Raw genomic sequence first — 15150 nt, 5'->3', positions numbered from 1 at the left:
TGTACGTTGTTTCTTGTTTTTAAAAACAGAGAACATCACATGTAACACTTTCAGCAGACAAGTGACAAAGAGAAGTAGAAAATTTATTGCAGTATTTGTTCCACCAAAAGGGGGTAAGGATCCCCTTCCTCTTATTACTAGAGTGACCTAAAACAACAAAATCTACATTTACAAAATATCCTCCTGCAATAGGCCACATATACTGCATGCGTAGTTCGAAATAGAATAAATTATATCCAGAGGAATCTGCCATTATACAGCATGGACAAATAAAAATGAACAAAAATAAAATCCGTATTTGTTTTCTTTTTCAAAGATCTAAAAGCTAAAAGGAAAAAAAACATCAGGGTGCTAGTATTATAATAAACTCCAAAAACACTTTAATAAGAACATCAAAAAGACTAATTTCCAACATTCACTTAGGTTTTATTCTTTTTTTACAGCTTTTTTGTCTTCAGAGATATAAACATTTTACTTTTTTGTCGTGTTAAACTATGATACAGTGGGAGTAGAAATGAGCGACTAGATTCTGCTGCACAACAGCGAAGGAGCTCCCACAACAATGTTGACGAAACATTTCCCTCCCCTCGGGTCTCTTCTTCGGCAAGACATTTCAAGGGATAACGTGGGCAAATTATTCCATTTAATGCCTCCTGGATCCTATCCTCGGCGCTCGAACACAAAACAGAACATGAGCAGTCTCTCTATTATAAGTCTTTGTTTTTTTTGTTTCGTTTTTTGCAAGAATAATGCATGTAAAAGTATGTAGTGTCAAATATTCTTGCACTCCTGTGTTTTTTTTACAAAAAAAATGAGGAAGGGAGGATGGGGAGGAATCCAGTGAAGTTTGGCTGTGTTGTCGGGAGGCGAGGAGCGTGGAGGTGGAGCAGGACGAGGTGAGAGGAGGAGGAGGAGGAGGAGGTGGTGGCGTCTCGGTAGATAAAGTAGAAATGGGGGCAAGAAAACAAAACAAAAAAAAAGGAAAACTGGAGCCATTAGCTTGCGCCTCCCTCTCGCGCAGCGTACAGCGAGCGTAAAGTCTGCACTACCTTGTTGCTCAGTTTGTGGTTGCTGGTCATGGCAATCTTCTTGTAGATGATATCAGACTCCTTAATAGTGTCCACCCAAGGCACCAGTTTGCGACCGTCCCGTTTCTTGGCCTCTGCCCAGGGACCCGAGTAGGAGCCGGCCATCCAGTGGATACTGTATCCGTTGGAGGTCTTCTGGATGACTCTGGCTATCTGCGGCCGGTCCTTGTATTTGGGGCAGCACAGGGCGATGACGTCCATGGAGTCCACGTTCTCGTTCATGCGGCCCGGGTCGGAGGAGTCACCTGACCGCTTGGACCTTCGAGAAGACTGAGGGACAAACGACAGCATTAGTGTTTAGATCCCAAGAGCATACTTTCAACAGAAAAAAAATATGCATTGTTGGCAATCTTTTTTCAGTTTCAGTGTAAACAAGTAGTATCGTTGTGATGAGTATGCTTGAATCTTTAGCATTATTTACCGTATTTTCCGCACTATAAGGCGCACCGGAGTATAAGCCGCAGCAGCTAATTGAATGATGTGTACATATACAGTATAAGCCACACTGGACTATAAGCCGCAGGTGTTTTAATGTTTAATTACCATTAGGGCTGGCCCGAATGCCATTTTTCAGGCTTCGAATACTCGTTCCAGAAAAAAAACACCATCAAGAACAACATTAATAATCCCTATATACTCCCTGGAACCGATTTTGACAGTATTTGCGTATTTTGTTGAAGATTTAATAGCTTTTGAACGTTAATTAGTAGGCCTAAGTAGGTTGAAGTTCCTTAGCTTTTCCCTGTGACAGCGAACAGCTGTCGTTCCTTTCTAAATCAGCTGTCCTCTGCCATCTCAGCCCTTACGGGAGCTTTACAATTCATCCTGGAACGTGCATCTTTTCAGGGAATTTGTACAATAAATCCATAACAAATGCAGAATATTGATTGTCTTATGTGTCCATATTATATCCATTATATTGTCTGGGTATTCCCAAGACGCTCAGGCTCTGCAGCAAGCCAGTCACAGTTGATTGGCGCGGCGCTGGACAGCGAACGTAAACAAACAACTAAGCTAAGGTTAGCATTTCGCTAAGTATTACTTTTCCTCCCGAGATCCCGCTAATGTTGTGTAATAAAGTAAAGGGAAACAAGATATCTATTATTACTCCACCTCTCTCGCTTCTCAGCTTGGAGTCGCTGACGCTTATAGTTTGCCTCCCTCGCTCTGGTAACGTCACGTACGTGAAAAAAAACAACGAAGCTCCGAATACTGATTTAAGCTTTGAATACTAATTTTCCGAGTTGCCGTTAGCTGTAAAAATCCATAGATTAGCCGCACCGTTATATAAAGAGCGCGGCTTATAGTCCGAAAATTACGGTAGTCATTTAGCCAGGGAATAAAGTGGAAAAAAAATCTTCTGACTGAAATTTTATTCGCGCTACAGCCAAGTCACGTGCAGTGTGTGAAACATGTTCCAGGTTAGGTTACTTGACACCTGCTTAAGAAATACAAATGTATAAGACGTCAGCACCAAATGCAGCCATCACGTTTAAATGCTCGACCAATACTGTTTTACAGGAGGAGGATTTTAAACAGCTGTTCTTTTGCATCTATTGCAATTTTTTTGTTGTCTTTTCAATTAGACTAAGATTTTTTTTTTGCAAAGCTTGTCTCATATTTTACTCTCTAAAAAAGGCTTGCCATCGTTCCCCGTTTCCGTCAGCCATGCCCATCTCCATTTATTTTTTTGTGTTTTATCAATATCCGATACATCAGAGCCGTCAATCATTATAAGGGAGTTCATACTAGCTTAACTTTCGCTCTGACACTCAACACTAACACAACAAAGAGACGTAAGATGTGGCGCGAAAATGGTGTGTATATATATACATTTGTATATAATATATTTAATATATATTTAATATATAATCGGGAAGTACATTAAAATGCTTGTGTTTTCAGTCAATTTTAACGGTAGAACTTTTAAATACTCACTATATAATTTGACCGGCGTTGACGTATGACGATATAATACACGCGGGTATTATGTCCATGTTCGAAACTGCATACTACCGTACTGCCGACTACATACTGCGCGGTATGTACTGTATACTGCATACTGAATGTGGGATTCAGTATGCAGTATACAGCAGACCGACTGCACCGCAGTATACAGTATGCAAGTTTCCCAGAATGCATTTCGCGGCAGCGGTAGCGGTAAAGCTGCTAAAAGCTGTTTTAATTCTCGCTTCAGTGCTGTTAATACATCACTTTCTTAAGTTTTAAATTAATATTTTTTTATGCGAGAATGTACCTATTTAGATCCTTAATATGCGATTAGTTTATCCAAATGACGCCTGTTTGTAAATTTGTCCCGACGTTATCGGAGATGTGAAGTGGCCTCTGTGAACTCCAAATGACGGAAATCCGTCGTAGCGACGGAGAACTTTAATCCATGCATTTAGCAGACGTTTTCATCCAAAGCGACATTCAGTGTTTATTTGACATACATTAGAGAGCAAGCAGTGGTGAGGCATCTTGCTAAAGTGTGCGTGTGTGCGTGCATGCGTGCGTGCGTGTCTTCCCGTCGTACCCCAGGGGTTCTCTCATCTCCCTCGCTGTCGTCGTCGTCGGTCTCGGGGCCCGGCTGGTTCCGTGTGTTGGCGCCCGTTGCGGGGCCGGAGCCTCCCAGAAGGGCGTTTATGGCTTTGTTTCGGATGTTAGCGCTGGCCGAGGCTTCACCCTCCTCGTCCTCCTCGTCGGGGTCGAGATGTTCCATCAGTACCTTGAACTGAGGAGGAAGGGTGTCACACACACACACACACACACACACACACACACGTATAACGTACCCAAGCAAATACCAAATCGGTTCTTTTGATGATGATGACTAGCAGTATTTCATCGGTAAACATAGTGGTGTTTTTGGGGTTCAAAACAGCAAACGTGTTTAAGAAAGTCATCCTTTAAGTCGATTTATTCCTTACAGAAAACAGCGTATGGACGGACGCATTGGTGAATCCCTTCTACTTACGTCTAGGTACTGCTTGACTATCCGTTTCTTGATGTCATTGGTGAGCGTGGCGTGGGCGATGTTGTTTGAGATGAAGTCGAGTGTCTGTCGCGGGTTAAAGTGAACCGTACTTTTTCTGTTCACCGCCTTGTCGTAAATCTTGGCGGACTCCGTTGGCGAGTACTTCTGAATTTTACTGTTGGATAAAAAAAATGTAATGCATGGTTATTCATACCCTTTTTCACAGAATAATATAACCTGTGGCAACCATGAAGAACCTTACCTATCAGAAAATCCGTATTGGTTCTTGAGGTGCTGTTTGAGCACCAGCAATAGCAGGATCCCCTGCACGGCGTTAGCAAAGTCCATCAGCGCAGTGGGATTCTCCGGCAGCCGCCTCAACACCTTCTCCGCGTCCTCGATGTCCAGATCCTCCAGGTCCGATTCCGAGCTCTCGGATTCCGCAACAGGTTTTCTGGACTTCTTGGGCCGCCGTACCACCTCCTCCTCGTCGTCCTCGCTGTGGCCGCTCCGGGCCTCGTCACTCCCGGGAGAGTCGCAGTTCATCTTCTCTTCCTCCTCGCTGTCCGACACGGCCTTATGCTCCTTCTTCACCTTCTTCTCCTTCTTCTCCTTCCGCCCAGGCTCCTTCAGCAAAAACTGTGGCACCGGAATACAAACAATCTGAATACTTCCCTTTTTCCCCTCTTCCTTACAGGGTCACTTGCAGGCAGGCTGCATGAACATCGGTCCCCAGAGCCCTCGAGTCTTACCTCTTTGAAGGTCTGCAGAAGGTTGCTTCCGGACACGGACAGAGTGATGTCTATGTGGTGCATGATGAAGAGGGGCTCCTCCTGGCTCTGGTAGGGGAAACAGGCCAGGTTGTCGGCGATGAAGAGAAGCATGTTGACGTCCATCTTCTGCAGGTGGGGCAAAGGGAAGAGTGACGGGTTCAGACTCAGAAGTTAACACATACTACGCTTTCCTTCCGAGCTGTTGTTGCTAGGTTAAGGTAAAGCGATGCTGGACTAAAAATAGAGAGCGATGAGCAAGGTAGGGCGCGTTTGACGTAAACGGGGCATCCGCAACGCCAGTGTTTAGAGACGAGAGCCGGGGGGGGGGGGGGGGGGGGGGGACTCACGGCACTGTCGTCGAAGAGGTTGAGGAGGGAGATGAGGAAGGCGCGGCGGTGTTGCCGGTTGCTCCGCACCATGCTGAAGAGATGGGCGCAGAGTGCAGAGTTGGTCTCGTCCTGCCGCCAGCCCCTGATCAGGGCACGACGCGACGAGACGATGGCCTGCTGCACCTGGTACGACATCTTCATCCCCGCCACCGCCTTCATCTGAGCACCACAAGACATGACACTTGTTCACAGGAGCATTTAGAAAATAAGCACATTTCTGAGTTTTTTTGTCACGTTTGATTGAGGCATAAAACTCAATGGGAAGCACGACTTACATGGATGAACCCGGTGTACTTTTTATCGATCTCCACCAGCTGCTGGTCTGCTTTGTTCCTCATACTGGGCTCTGGGTCTGTTCCCATGGCAATGAGGTATGGAACGCACTGCAAACAACAACAAAATCATACATCTCAAAGGAAATATTGTGCAATGCATTAAACGATGGATTATGGTTTAAATACAAAGCAAACTGTCCTCAGTGTGAAATTCCAAACCATAACAAATTTCTTAGTATCTTGTTTACATTTCTAAATGCATCCCATTATGATATACTTCAATAACATTTAATACTGACACAAGCAATTATTCTACTGCGGGTTGCATATTTTATGTCAGGCTTTGAGACGCTGCAAACTTGCTCACCTGCACTGGGTGAATGAGGCCCTGGTTGAGGGTAAGAGCGATGACGTTGAGTGCGAAGTGCCGTACACTGGACTGGGTGTGGAAGAAGGCCTCTAGCACCTGCTTCAAGTAGAGCTGCATGATGGAGCTGCTCATACCCGAGGAGATGTCCCCCATCTCCTTCAGGTCCTCCTGCTTCGACAGCTTCTTCCCTGCACAAACACGAACAGACCCGATTTTTTAAATGGATGCTTTTAGCAAAGTGACACACGCTGCATTTTTTAAGATTGTCATTTAGGAACAGGAAAATAATTGCTCATGGATGTCTAAAAGCCGACTGGACAGTGGGGTGGACAGAACCATTCTCCTGGGAGACAAACATCCGAACTGCTTGACTATCCTGTCACACGGCCTACAGAGAGAAGCTCAAGGCTGGCCAGAGTGAAACCTGAACAGGATCTATCCATGGCTCTTCTTGTTCCTTTCATAGATGACACCATTTTTAAATCCTATATAAAACCCAGGCATGGGATTCTAGTGAGCAAAAGCCCTTCTGGTAGGGGTCGGCCAGAGGGTGCTTTACTTACATTCCCGGTCAGCCTCCTGCATCCGCGAGTCCTCTTCCTGAAGGTAGGTCTGCAAGTTCTTCAGGATCTGGATCTTGAGGTTGATGGAGGAGGCGCTGTCGGCCAAAATGCCGTTGTACAGGTTCTTCACGTCGGGCACAAACATCTGGCTGGGGTGCATGATCACAAGGAAGCCTAGGGAATGGAGGGCCAACATAGCATCGTAAGCATTGGTAGGCAAGCATACAAATCATCTGTATATTAAAATGAGCTAGCCCCAACAATATGACAACACCCTGTGGAGGGTTGGAACCATAATGCATCAGATTTAGGAAAAATATACAGAACATAAGCTGTCTAGTGCTCTGTTAAATAGTTTACATTGTTTTGATTAATAGTGGGCACAGATGTCCAAATCCTTTATGCATGATATCATAGTGGACCTACCTAAACCAATGATGGCTTTGGTCTTGACCTCCTCATCCTCATGCTTGGTGAAGTACAAAAGAAGCTCAAGCACCTTCTCCTTGATCACAACCTGAAAACGAAACCCACAGGCTATTAGGAAACACAGTCACGCTACGGTCCCTTAAAATACTACATCGCTGATAGATAAGCAAACCAGATGAGGCGGGGAGTGTTGGGTACGTGAATGAAAGGCGTAGCAGACATGGAGGTGTGCTCACCTTGTTGGGGCCCTTGAACTCCTCCAGGTCAAAGTCAAAGTGTCGCCCGAGGGCGCCCACGGTGAAGAGCGAGCGCAGGAGGAAGGGCTTGTTGGCGGCCAGCGTGGTGGTGTTCGGGTCCTCAAGGTGCTGGACCTTCAACTTGTTCAGCGCACCTGCGGAGGAAACACGAGCACTTTCAATACCGCTTTCGTTCCTCTGGGTTTACGTCTAATGTTAGTCTGTTGGGGGAGGGGGGCCAACTCACCATAAAACCTGTTGAAGCAAGCCCAGACATACTTGTAGTTGTGTGTGACTCTGTTCACCACTGCTCCGAGGCAGCTCACACAGTGTTGCACCACCTGACGGGGGAGATAAGCCGATCATTATACAGATATATTCCTAAACAGACAAAGGGATATTGTCACATGCCAGCTGGAGTAGCAAACGACAGTGTGAGCCAGTGTGAGCCACCTACCGTCATGCCATACTTGATGATGAGCTTCATGAGGTCTTCTTCTATGGTGACCAAGAAGGTCTCACTGGGGTGCTCCATCAGAGGCACCACCAGCTCCAGAATCTTCGCCACGTTACAAATGACCATAAAGTCATTGGCAGTCTGTTGAGAGGGAAGTGTCAGCATTACATTATATACAGACCACTGAGCTCTGGCTTGAAACTTGAAGCAGTTTCAAGCAGTCACTCCATGTCATGTAGTGAAACATCTCCGGGGGGGTGACATTCACAACCGTGGGCTTGACACATTCATGAGTGCGGGAGCTTACGTTGCACTTGGTTGTCAGGTAGGGTTGCATGGTCATGGCGTGCTTGACCATGAGCTGGGCCCTGATCTTGCTGAACAGGTAGAGGGTGGTGATGCAAGCCACCTGCCGTGTCGAGTTCACCCCCTTGCTCTCAACAGGGGCATGCACAGCACCTGAATCAGAGAGCAAACCACCGTAGCGTTGGTACGATGCTAGACAACACATTGACATGTTATAATAATACAACACTCCCTTCTTTCTTGGCAGACAAAGGAACACACCTGCAAGGGACTCCTCGTACTTGAGGATGTGCTCCACCAGATTGTCCACGAGCTGAATGCAAGCCTTTTTGGCAGGTTTGTAAGTGGCGTCTTCTTCAGTTTTGAACAACTGAAGCGAGGGCAGAAATTGAGTTTAAATTACATAATTCTGCATTCTGCCCCTGATGAATTCAACACGTGCTTTCCACATGTGATTGTGGAATAAAACAGTCAAAGCTTACGTTTTGAAGCAGTTGCTCAAACCAGTCGTAGCCAGTGTCTTTGCATGCGTCCACCTGATAAAACACATCACACACACACAACAGTAAGAAAAACTGTACATATATCACATTAAGGCTTCAGACTACCAATACGGACGATACGACTGCAGTGTTTCCCGCAGACCAGGTAGCAATGTGTGGTGGTGGTGGGGGTGCGGAGGGGGGATCATTCGCGTAATCGAGCAATCGCACACAAAATACATTTCAAAGTGGACCGGCCCACCAGGAGACCTCCAGATCGCCAGCCTCTGCCGCAGAGCGAATTAAAACCGCCGGCAGAACGGCCTGGGGGTCTAACACCCTCATATATATATAAACTATAACCGCATTTCACATTAATCAGAATTACTACACGGGTCTTCTCAATGCCAGGGAACGCTCCTGTTCACTTGCATGGGCCCTTCACAACTTCCGGCGGTGAATTATATTTGATAATTCACCGTTGCTAAGTATAATCATGAGTATAATTGACCGCTGTCAAGGAAAACAATGGATTTTTTGCCTCAAATTACATCTTCGGTATCACTCCGTAAGTACCGGTAACTTTTCAACCCCAGGGCTTCGGTTGCTAAGCAACGTCAACGTCTTTGGAAGACTATTTCTCTGCTGATCAACACTACGAACGCTGGTAACAAATAAATTGTAAAAAGACACACCATGTGAAGTTATTTTTTCATTTTGGCAAGTAGATATGTAATAGGCCCCTGTCGGGGCTTATTTCGACCGGCGTTTTATACATTATCCCTTACTAACCCGCTGCTTCGGGTTTGCCTCTGTAGGCGCGTTGAGAGGAGGAGTGGGCGAATCCGCTGTCAGTGCGTGTGCATGTATGATACGCGGGTTTATCCGATAAGTGGTAGTGCACCCGTGCACCAATGTCATGTATGCGTGCTGGTCTTTATGCGTATGTGTGAACGAGAATGACAGGGAGAAAGTGCTATGCGGAGATGAATGAACGGAACAATATTTATATTTCAAAATCGCAAAAAAAAAAAAAATGTTGAATTTGTGGCGCTCGCTGTTGGCGCTCGCTGTTGATAGACCAATGTGTGGCTGTGCCACACATTGGTCTATGTATGGGAAACACTGGACTGAGTTAATATAATAAAATTAAATGAATGAAAGATGAAGGTAGGACCCACCACATCGGTAATGTTGAGGATTTTCCTGGTCATGGCTTCCTTATCGTGGGCTGGGGTGGGTGTAAACCACAGCTTCTGGAATGTCTCGTTTACCAGTTTCTGTAAAACATTTGCATAACCACAATGTTAGCAATAATAACATTAGCGAAATTCACTCTCTGTGAAGACAGCCTTTTTCTACATTAGCATGTTGAGTGAGCACACATTGGGAAGAAAAAAATGGCGTGTTCTTCATCGATGTTAAAAGAAACATGTCGCAGCATGTCCACAGCAGGTGAAAACCAAAGTGTTCATAGAGGACTCCTACCTTGATACCCTCCTCGTCGTTGACCCTGCGGATCATCCTTACACACATCTCAGTGACCTTGTTGAAGGTGGGCTGCTCCAGACAAATGTCCCTCAGAATCTTGATCACCCGCTTCCTGACACTGATACCAGTGTCCTGGAAAAAAGAAATGCAGGAATACTGTCAAAAAAAGAACAACGGCCACCTGCCAATGGCAGATAGATTGGATCATTTGGCCGGTTAAACGATTCCGGATTACATATTGAAATATTTGTAAGGCTGATATATTTTTCCACTGGCAGTTAAAATAAAGAAAAAAAAAGTTTGACCCAGCAACGTTTCAAAAACCAAATCTGAAAAATAAACCCAGTCTTATAACTACAACCCTCTCTTTGTTTACATAGCGGCAGCACAAAGTGCAGTGCCTGTGGTCTACCAATAGATGGCAGTAGAAGGCAAGTTTACCAAGCAGGGAGTGAACTTATGAACTCCTGTTTCCATGACAACAGCCAAAACAATTTCTATTCACACTCAGGAGGCTGCCGAGCACAAAGAGGAGAGGCGCTGTGCATCGAGTGGCCCTTCAGATTAAAACGTATACACTCCATAGCCAGTGCTAAAGAAATGGGAGACTCCCAGCTTGTGAAGGTATTCCACAGCAAATAAATTAAAAAACACCAACTTGTCCCCTCCAACCCCCACTCCAAAAAGTGTTCCACAAAAAAACAAATCTACCCCTCACAATACAATTTCGAAAAGCAAAAAAAATAGCAGTTTGTTAGCCCTAACCGAATTCCTCGCTGCAAGGTCGTTCAAAGGACATGTTTACTCCTTGCACTGTGTGTGTGTGCGCAACGGATTGCGTTTCGGTGAGTGCACACGAGCCAATTACCAGTATCCTCTCTATGAGCATGTCGTAGTACTGCTCGGTGAGCTGGGGCCTGCTGAGCACGAAGCGACCCAGCAGCTCCACGGCGGCCTCCCTCACGCTGGTGGAGTTGTCCATCAGACGGCCATGGACGCCTCTCTGCATGTCCGACTGCAGAGGGGGAGGAGAGAGGGACCCCGTCAAGGCTGCGCCACACAAGGATCCCGTGTTCAAAGTACATCGAGTGGCTCGGGGAAATGTCGTTACGTTTACTTCAATACAATTTAACCGAGAAGCAGACTGGCGACCCAAACAAAATCCTTTACCGTCAGAGCCACTGCCGACAAGGCAAGAATAAGATAAGAAAGGATCATTCTAGGAATAACACAGCACATTGTACAGCACAGAAGCCTAGTGTGAGTGACAGAGGAGACCAGATGATCGTCTGGCACGTACCCGGGCCAGTATACTGGGATCCACGGCCACCACCTCAGAGAGACACTTCATGGCTTTAGTCCTTACAGCGATGGCACTCTCCCCGAGGACTCGCAAGATCTAAAGCACAGGAACAACAGGCACCCGTGTCAACAGGGCGAAGTCACTCAAAGGATTTATGACAATGTGCCGGTGTTGAAGGTCTTGAGGCGTTAAGTGTGGGTCCTTACCTGTGTTAAATAAATATCAAAGCTCTGGGAAAACGGCCTCATAGAGGCCAAATAACGCACAATCAGACAGGAGTCCTCATAGTCCACAGTGTCAGAGTTCATTCTGTGGAAAACAAGGTGGCATCAACAGGGGGGAAACAAGTTACGAACGGCACAGGGAAGAAGATGAAACCACATCACGTATGGGGAGACCCCTATTACCCCACCAGACGCTAATGTGTTGAGACAGATGAACGATACAGCATGTGGTCACGTTACAACGACTGCCCTTTGGTCCGTACTTGAGTGTGGCGAACTGCGCCGGCGAAGTCTTGATGATGTTGCGGAGGAACTTCTTGCGCTTTTCGGCGCGCTGCATGATCTCGCCGGTGGTCTCGACCTCCTTGGCGTGGTGCTTGTCGTCGGACGAGTCCTCGTCCTTGGGGTTCTGGTTCCGCATGGACTTCTCCGCCTCCGTGGTGGTGTCCCGGAACCACTGCGCGATGTAGAACTTTCGGGCAAACTGGGTAGTGAAGGAAAAAAGGGGGGGGTTTTGAGGAGCTTGTAGTGGATTTGTAAGATGTTCACTTCAAATAATATTGGCTACTTCAAGCACCTCTGCATTCAAAACATGCAAGGTGCCTCTGGGGGCCAGAGAAATTGTGAAACTGAATTTTTAAGGCAATGTTACACGTCATTAAGCACTGCCATAGTATTGTAAGGTACCACACTTACAACCAAGGATGCGTCGGTTTCTGCATTTTCCTCCAAGTAGTCCAGTAATGCCTTCTGCAGCTGCTGGGTCTCATCATTACCTGGCGCCTGGAGACACAGAGGGAAGGAGAGAGAGAGAGAGATTCCATTAGCTGTTGGAGAGGAGCAGCAGATTGGCAGCTTCAGCTCAAGCACTCGGTAATGGTGCGGCCACACCAACCGCGTTACTTGCGTTGGACAACGCGAGTAACGCGCCTAACCTGACGCTTGACCAGTGTGTGGTGGTTCAACGCTTCCAACGCGTCAACGCGCCAACGCAGCTAGATGAGTCCATGTCCATGCAAGTGAACGGAGCGTTCCCTCTTCGTCATAACTATCAAACCAAACATCCTTCACATTCACTGAGCGAACATTATGAAAGTAAAATGCACATTTCTCGCTAAAAATGCTTCCATAAACGCATTTAATGGCGTAACTATGTAACTATTTCCACCCAGAATAAAGAAAAATGTCGGCAGTGGCTGCGCTGGAGTCCGAGGTAGGAAACCCAAACGCCGCCGTGTTTGGGTGATAGAGTTTAGATCGGGTTAGATTAAATAATCTCGGATATAAATAACAATAATCGGGTTAAATAACTTCACATGGTGTGTCTGGTGTGTTTCCAGCATTCGTAGTGTTGATCAGCAGAGAAGCAGTCCGCCAAGACGTTGAGGTTGCTTAGCAACCAGAGACTCTGTCCATGCAAGTGAACGGAGCGTTCCCTCTTCGTCATAACTATCAAACCAAACATCCTTCACACTCACCGAGCGAACATTATGAAAGTAAAATGCACATTTCTCGCTAGAAATGTTTCCATAAACGCATTTAATGGCGTAACTATGTTACTATTTCCACCCAGAAAAAAGGAAGATGTCGGCCGTATGCTTCTGTGCAAGCTCACTACTCTCTGCCAGTGACGTCGGGTCAAGCTCCACGCTGATTGGCTACCGCGGCTAAGCGTCACGCGTTGGAGCGTTGAAAGTTCAATTTTCTGAACTCCGGGCGTTGGTGCGATGGGCGCGTTACTGCGTTTACGTGCGTAATTACGTGCAACTGCCGCGCCTAACGCCCCCAACGCAACGCTTCAACGCTTCAACGCGTGTACCGCGCCTAAACCAATGGTTCCCTATGCAAAAATGCCGATTTTCAACGCCCCTAACGCGAGCAACGCGGTTGGTGTGGCCGTACCTTAAGATATGAAAAAGGATACGAAATGGAGTTAAACTGCAACAGAGAAATAGAGAAACTTTATTAAAACTAAATGTTCTGTTGAAAAGAATGATAAACAAGCAGTTCAAATAATATATATATGGATGTCTACATCTTGATATCCATCTTCCCCCCCCCCCCCCCCCCCAAGCAGTCAGGCTCCTGGAGGAATCTACTACCCACAAACCAACCCCATGTACGATGCAAGAGACTATTTAAATACATATTTACTGCAATTGCACAACTTTTTTTACATTACAAATCAACCATGGGTGGTACCACTACCACTTCATCACTTTACATTTCCGTTACTTTTTTTCCCCCACTTTTTTTAAATATCAATTAACTTTATATTATTTTGTTGATGCTATGTGTCTGTTGAGGTACCAAGCATAATTATTTTACTTGTGTAAGAATGTAATAAAAGTAATTCTGAATATATTTATTTATTTTATCTAGACACACACACACACACACACAAAAGATATGTCTGCATTAATCCATTCTTGACCAGATTCGCTTTGAAGCCAACTGATTAAAATCCAAAAACATATTTCACAGGGGTACTACATGTTTCCAACCCCTTACTCCATCTCATTTAGGAAAGCCCTATCTCTACCTCTTGCAAGATGCGGTTGATTGACTTCTGGTCCATTTTGCTGGTGACGGCATCCTTCCTGAGACGAGCAGCCACGGTCCCCAGGTAGTCCAGAGAGGCCACCCTCAGAGCCATCTCAGTCTGCTTGTTACTGAACTGGTGCACCTGAAACCAGAGAGAGCAGAGTCACACATCAACACCTGGAGTCACTCCAGTACTGCACCCAAAGGCTGCGTACCTCACGGAATGTGCCCCAGCTTCTAATTAAGCACGTTGGCAAAGACTCCCAGGGAGGTTGGATTTATTGTTTTCTTCTTACTTTGAATTAACCTTTTACAAAATACAACTGTGTGTGCCTTCAATGAATCACAGCAAAGAAAAAAAAAAATCGGGACTCCATCAAGACCAATTGGACATCCACAGTTGGACAGAGTGCTAAGTTGGAACAGCCCATCAGGGCTCCATGTCCAGTAATAAAGGGGAAGCTCTGGGGCTGCCAGACGCACCAGGAGCCTGCCAAGCAGGCTGAGCAGCAGCTCCGCAGCGGGCCACTCCGGCTTGTTGACCGTAGACAGCAGGTCCTGGACAAAGTTCTCAAACAAGGGCCGGTAGTCCTCTTCACCCTGCTTACTGCCACACCTGGGGAGAGTGGGGACGCAACACGGTTTGAGATCAGTGACGGAGTGGGCAAATGTCGAAGAGGTAGGCACTACACATCAAGAGTTTGAAGAAGACATGCATTAGCAAATATTAAGTGGACCTCGTTAATCGTCAATAAAAGCAATGACCGAGCAAAAATGTTAAGGCACCGGCGGTTGCACGTCAAAAGCAGTAGCGCAACAACCCCTTTGTGCACCTTTTGTAGTGACATTGAGCAATAAGAATAACTGTCTTGAACAGAGATATTTCTGTCCGCCACTTAAAAAACAAACGGTTCAAAATAACCATTGTTATAGCCTTTGGCAAGGGAGTCGATCCTTGTCTTCCCTTAGAGGGTTTATATACCTAGAGGGCGTGACACCCTTTCAGACTGTAACTGTGACTAGGCTATACAAATAATATTGTCTGGAGTTCTCGCCTTGGGCTTGTGTGCGTCTTACTTTTTAAGGAAGACCGACAGGAAGTTCTGTGCTGTCCTCATGGCGCACTCATAGGAGTTGGTAATCAGCAGATCCTGGTCCATCTGCACACCAAAAACAGCCATGTTATAAACCCCCTTCAAAACGGGCCGCTGGCGTCAATAGCTTCTATTCAGTGAGTCGGCAG

General features: G+C 46.2%; 1 protein-coding gene across 4 annotated transcripts in view; it reads right to left on the bottom strand.

Annotated features, from left to right (window-relative positions):
• Positions 1-62: 62 nt before the first annotated feature.
• nipbla (NIPBL cohesin loading factor a) overlaps positions 63-15150 on the bottom strand; it is a 27212-nt gene continuing 12124 nt past the window's right edge. For 3 of the 4 annotated variants that reach the window (XM_030359548.1, XM_030359547.1, XM_030359545.1), the window contains exons 24-49: positions 14985-15067; positions 14391-14523; positions 13906-14049; positions 12060-12146; positions 11627-11847; positions 11346-11448; positions 11137-11235; positions 10705-10851; positions 9834-9968; positions 9527-9625; positions 8346-8399; positions 8125-8233; positions 7865-8016; positions 7558-7698; positions 7348-7441; positions 7101-7255; positions 6862-6952; positions 6436-6609; positions 5870-6060; positions 5503-5610; positions 5186-5386; positions 4818-4964; positions 4328-4704; positions 4066-4240; positions 3625-3822; positions 996-1358 (exon numbers count right to left, since the gene is read on the bottom strand). In XM_030359548.1, the coding sequence (XP_030215408.1) occupies positions 996-1358; positions 3625-3822; positions 4066-4240; positions 4328-4704; positions 4818-4964; positions 5186-5386; positions 5503-5610; positions 5870-6060; positions 6436-6609; positions 6862-6952; positions 7101-7255; positions 7348-7441; positions 7558-7698; positions 7865-8016; positions 8125-8233; positions 8346-8399; positions 9527-9625; positions 9834-9968; positions 10705-10851; positions 11137-11235; positions 11346-11448; positions 11627-11847; positions 12060-12146; positions 13906-14049; positions 14391-14523; positions 14985-15067 (3981 nt within the window). Of the gene's footprint in view, positions 1359-3624; positions 3823-4065; positions 4241-4327; positions 4705-4817; positions 4965-5185; positions 5387-5502; positions 5611-5869; positions 6061-6435; positions 6610-6861; positions 6953-7100; positions 7256-7347; positions 7442-7557; positions 7699-7864; positions 8017-8124; positions 8234-8345; positions 8400-9526; positions 9626-9833; positions 9969-10704; positions 10852-11136; positions 11236-11345; positions 11449-11626; positions 11848-12059; positions 12147-13905; positions 14050-14390; positions 14524-14984; positions 15068-15150 lie in introns of all 4 variants that reach the window. The other variant, XM_030359546.1, reaches the window with a different exon arrangement.

Source organism: Gadus morhua, chromosome 6, assembly GCF_902167405.1.
Source record: "Gadus morhua chromosome 6, gadMor3.0, whole genome shotgun sequence".
Lineage (NCBI taxonomy): Eukaryota > Metazoa > Chordata > Actinopteri > Gadiformes > Gadidae > Gadus > Gadus morhua.
This window is presented reverse-complemented; position numbering and strand designations above follow the sequence as displayed.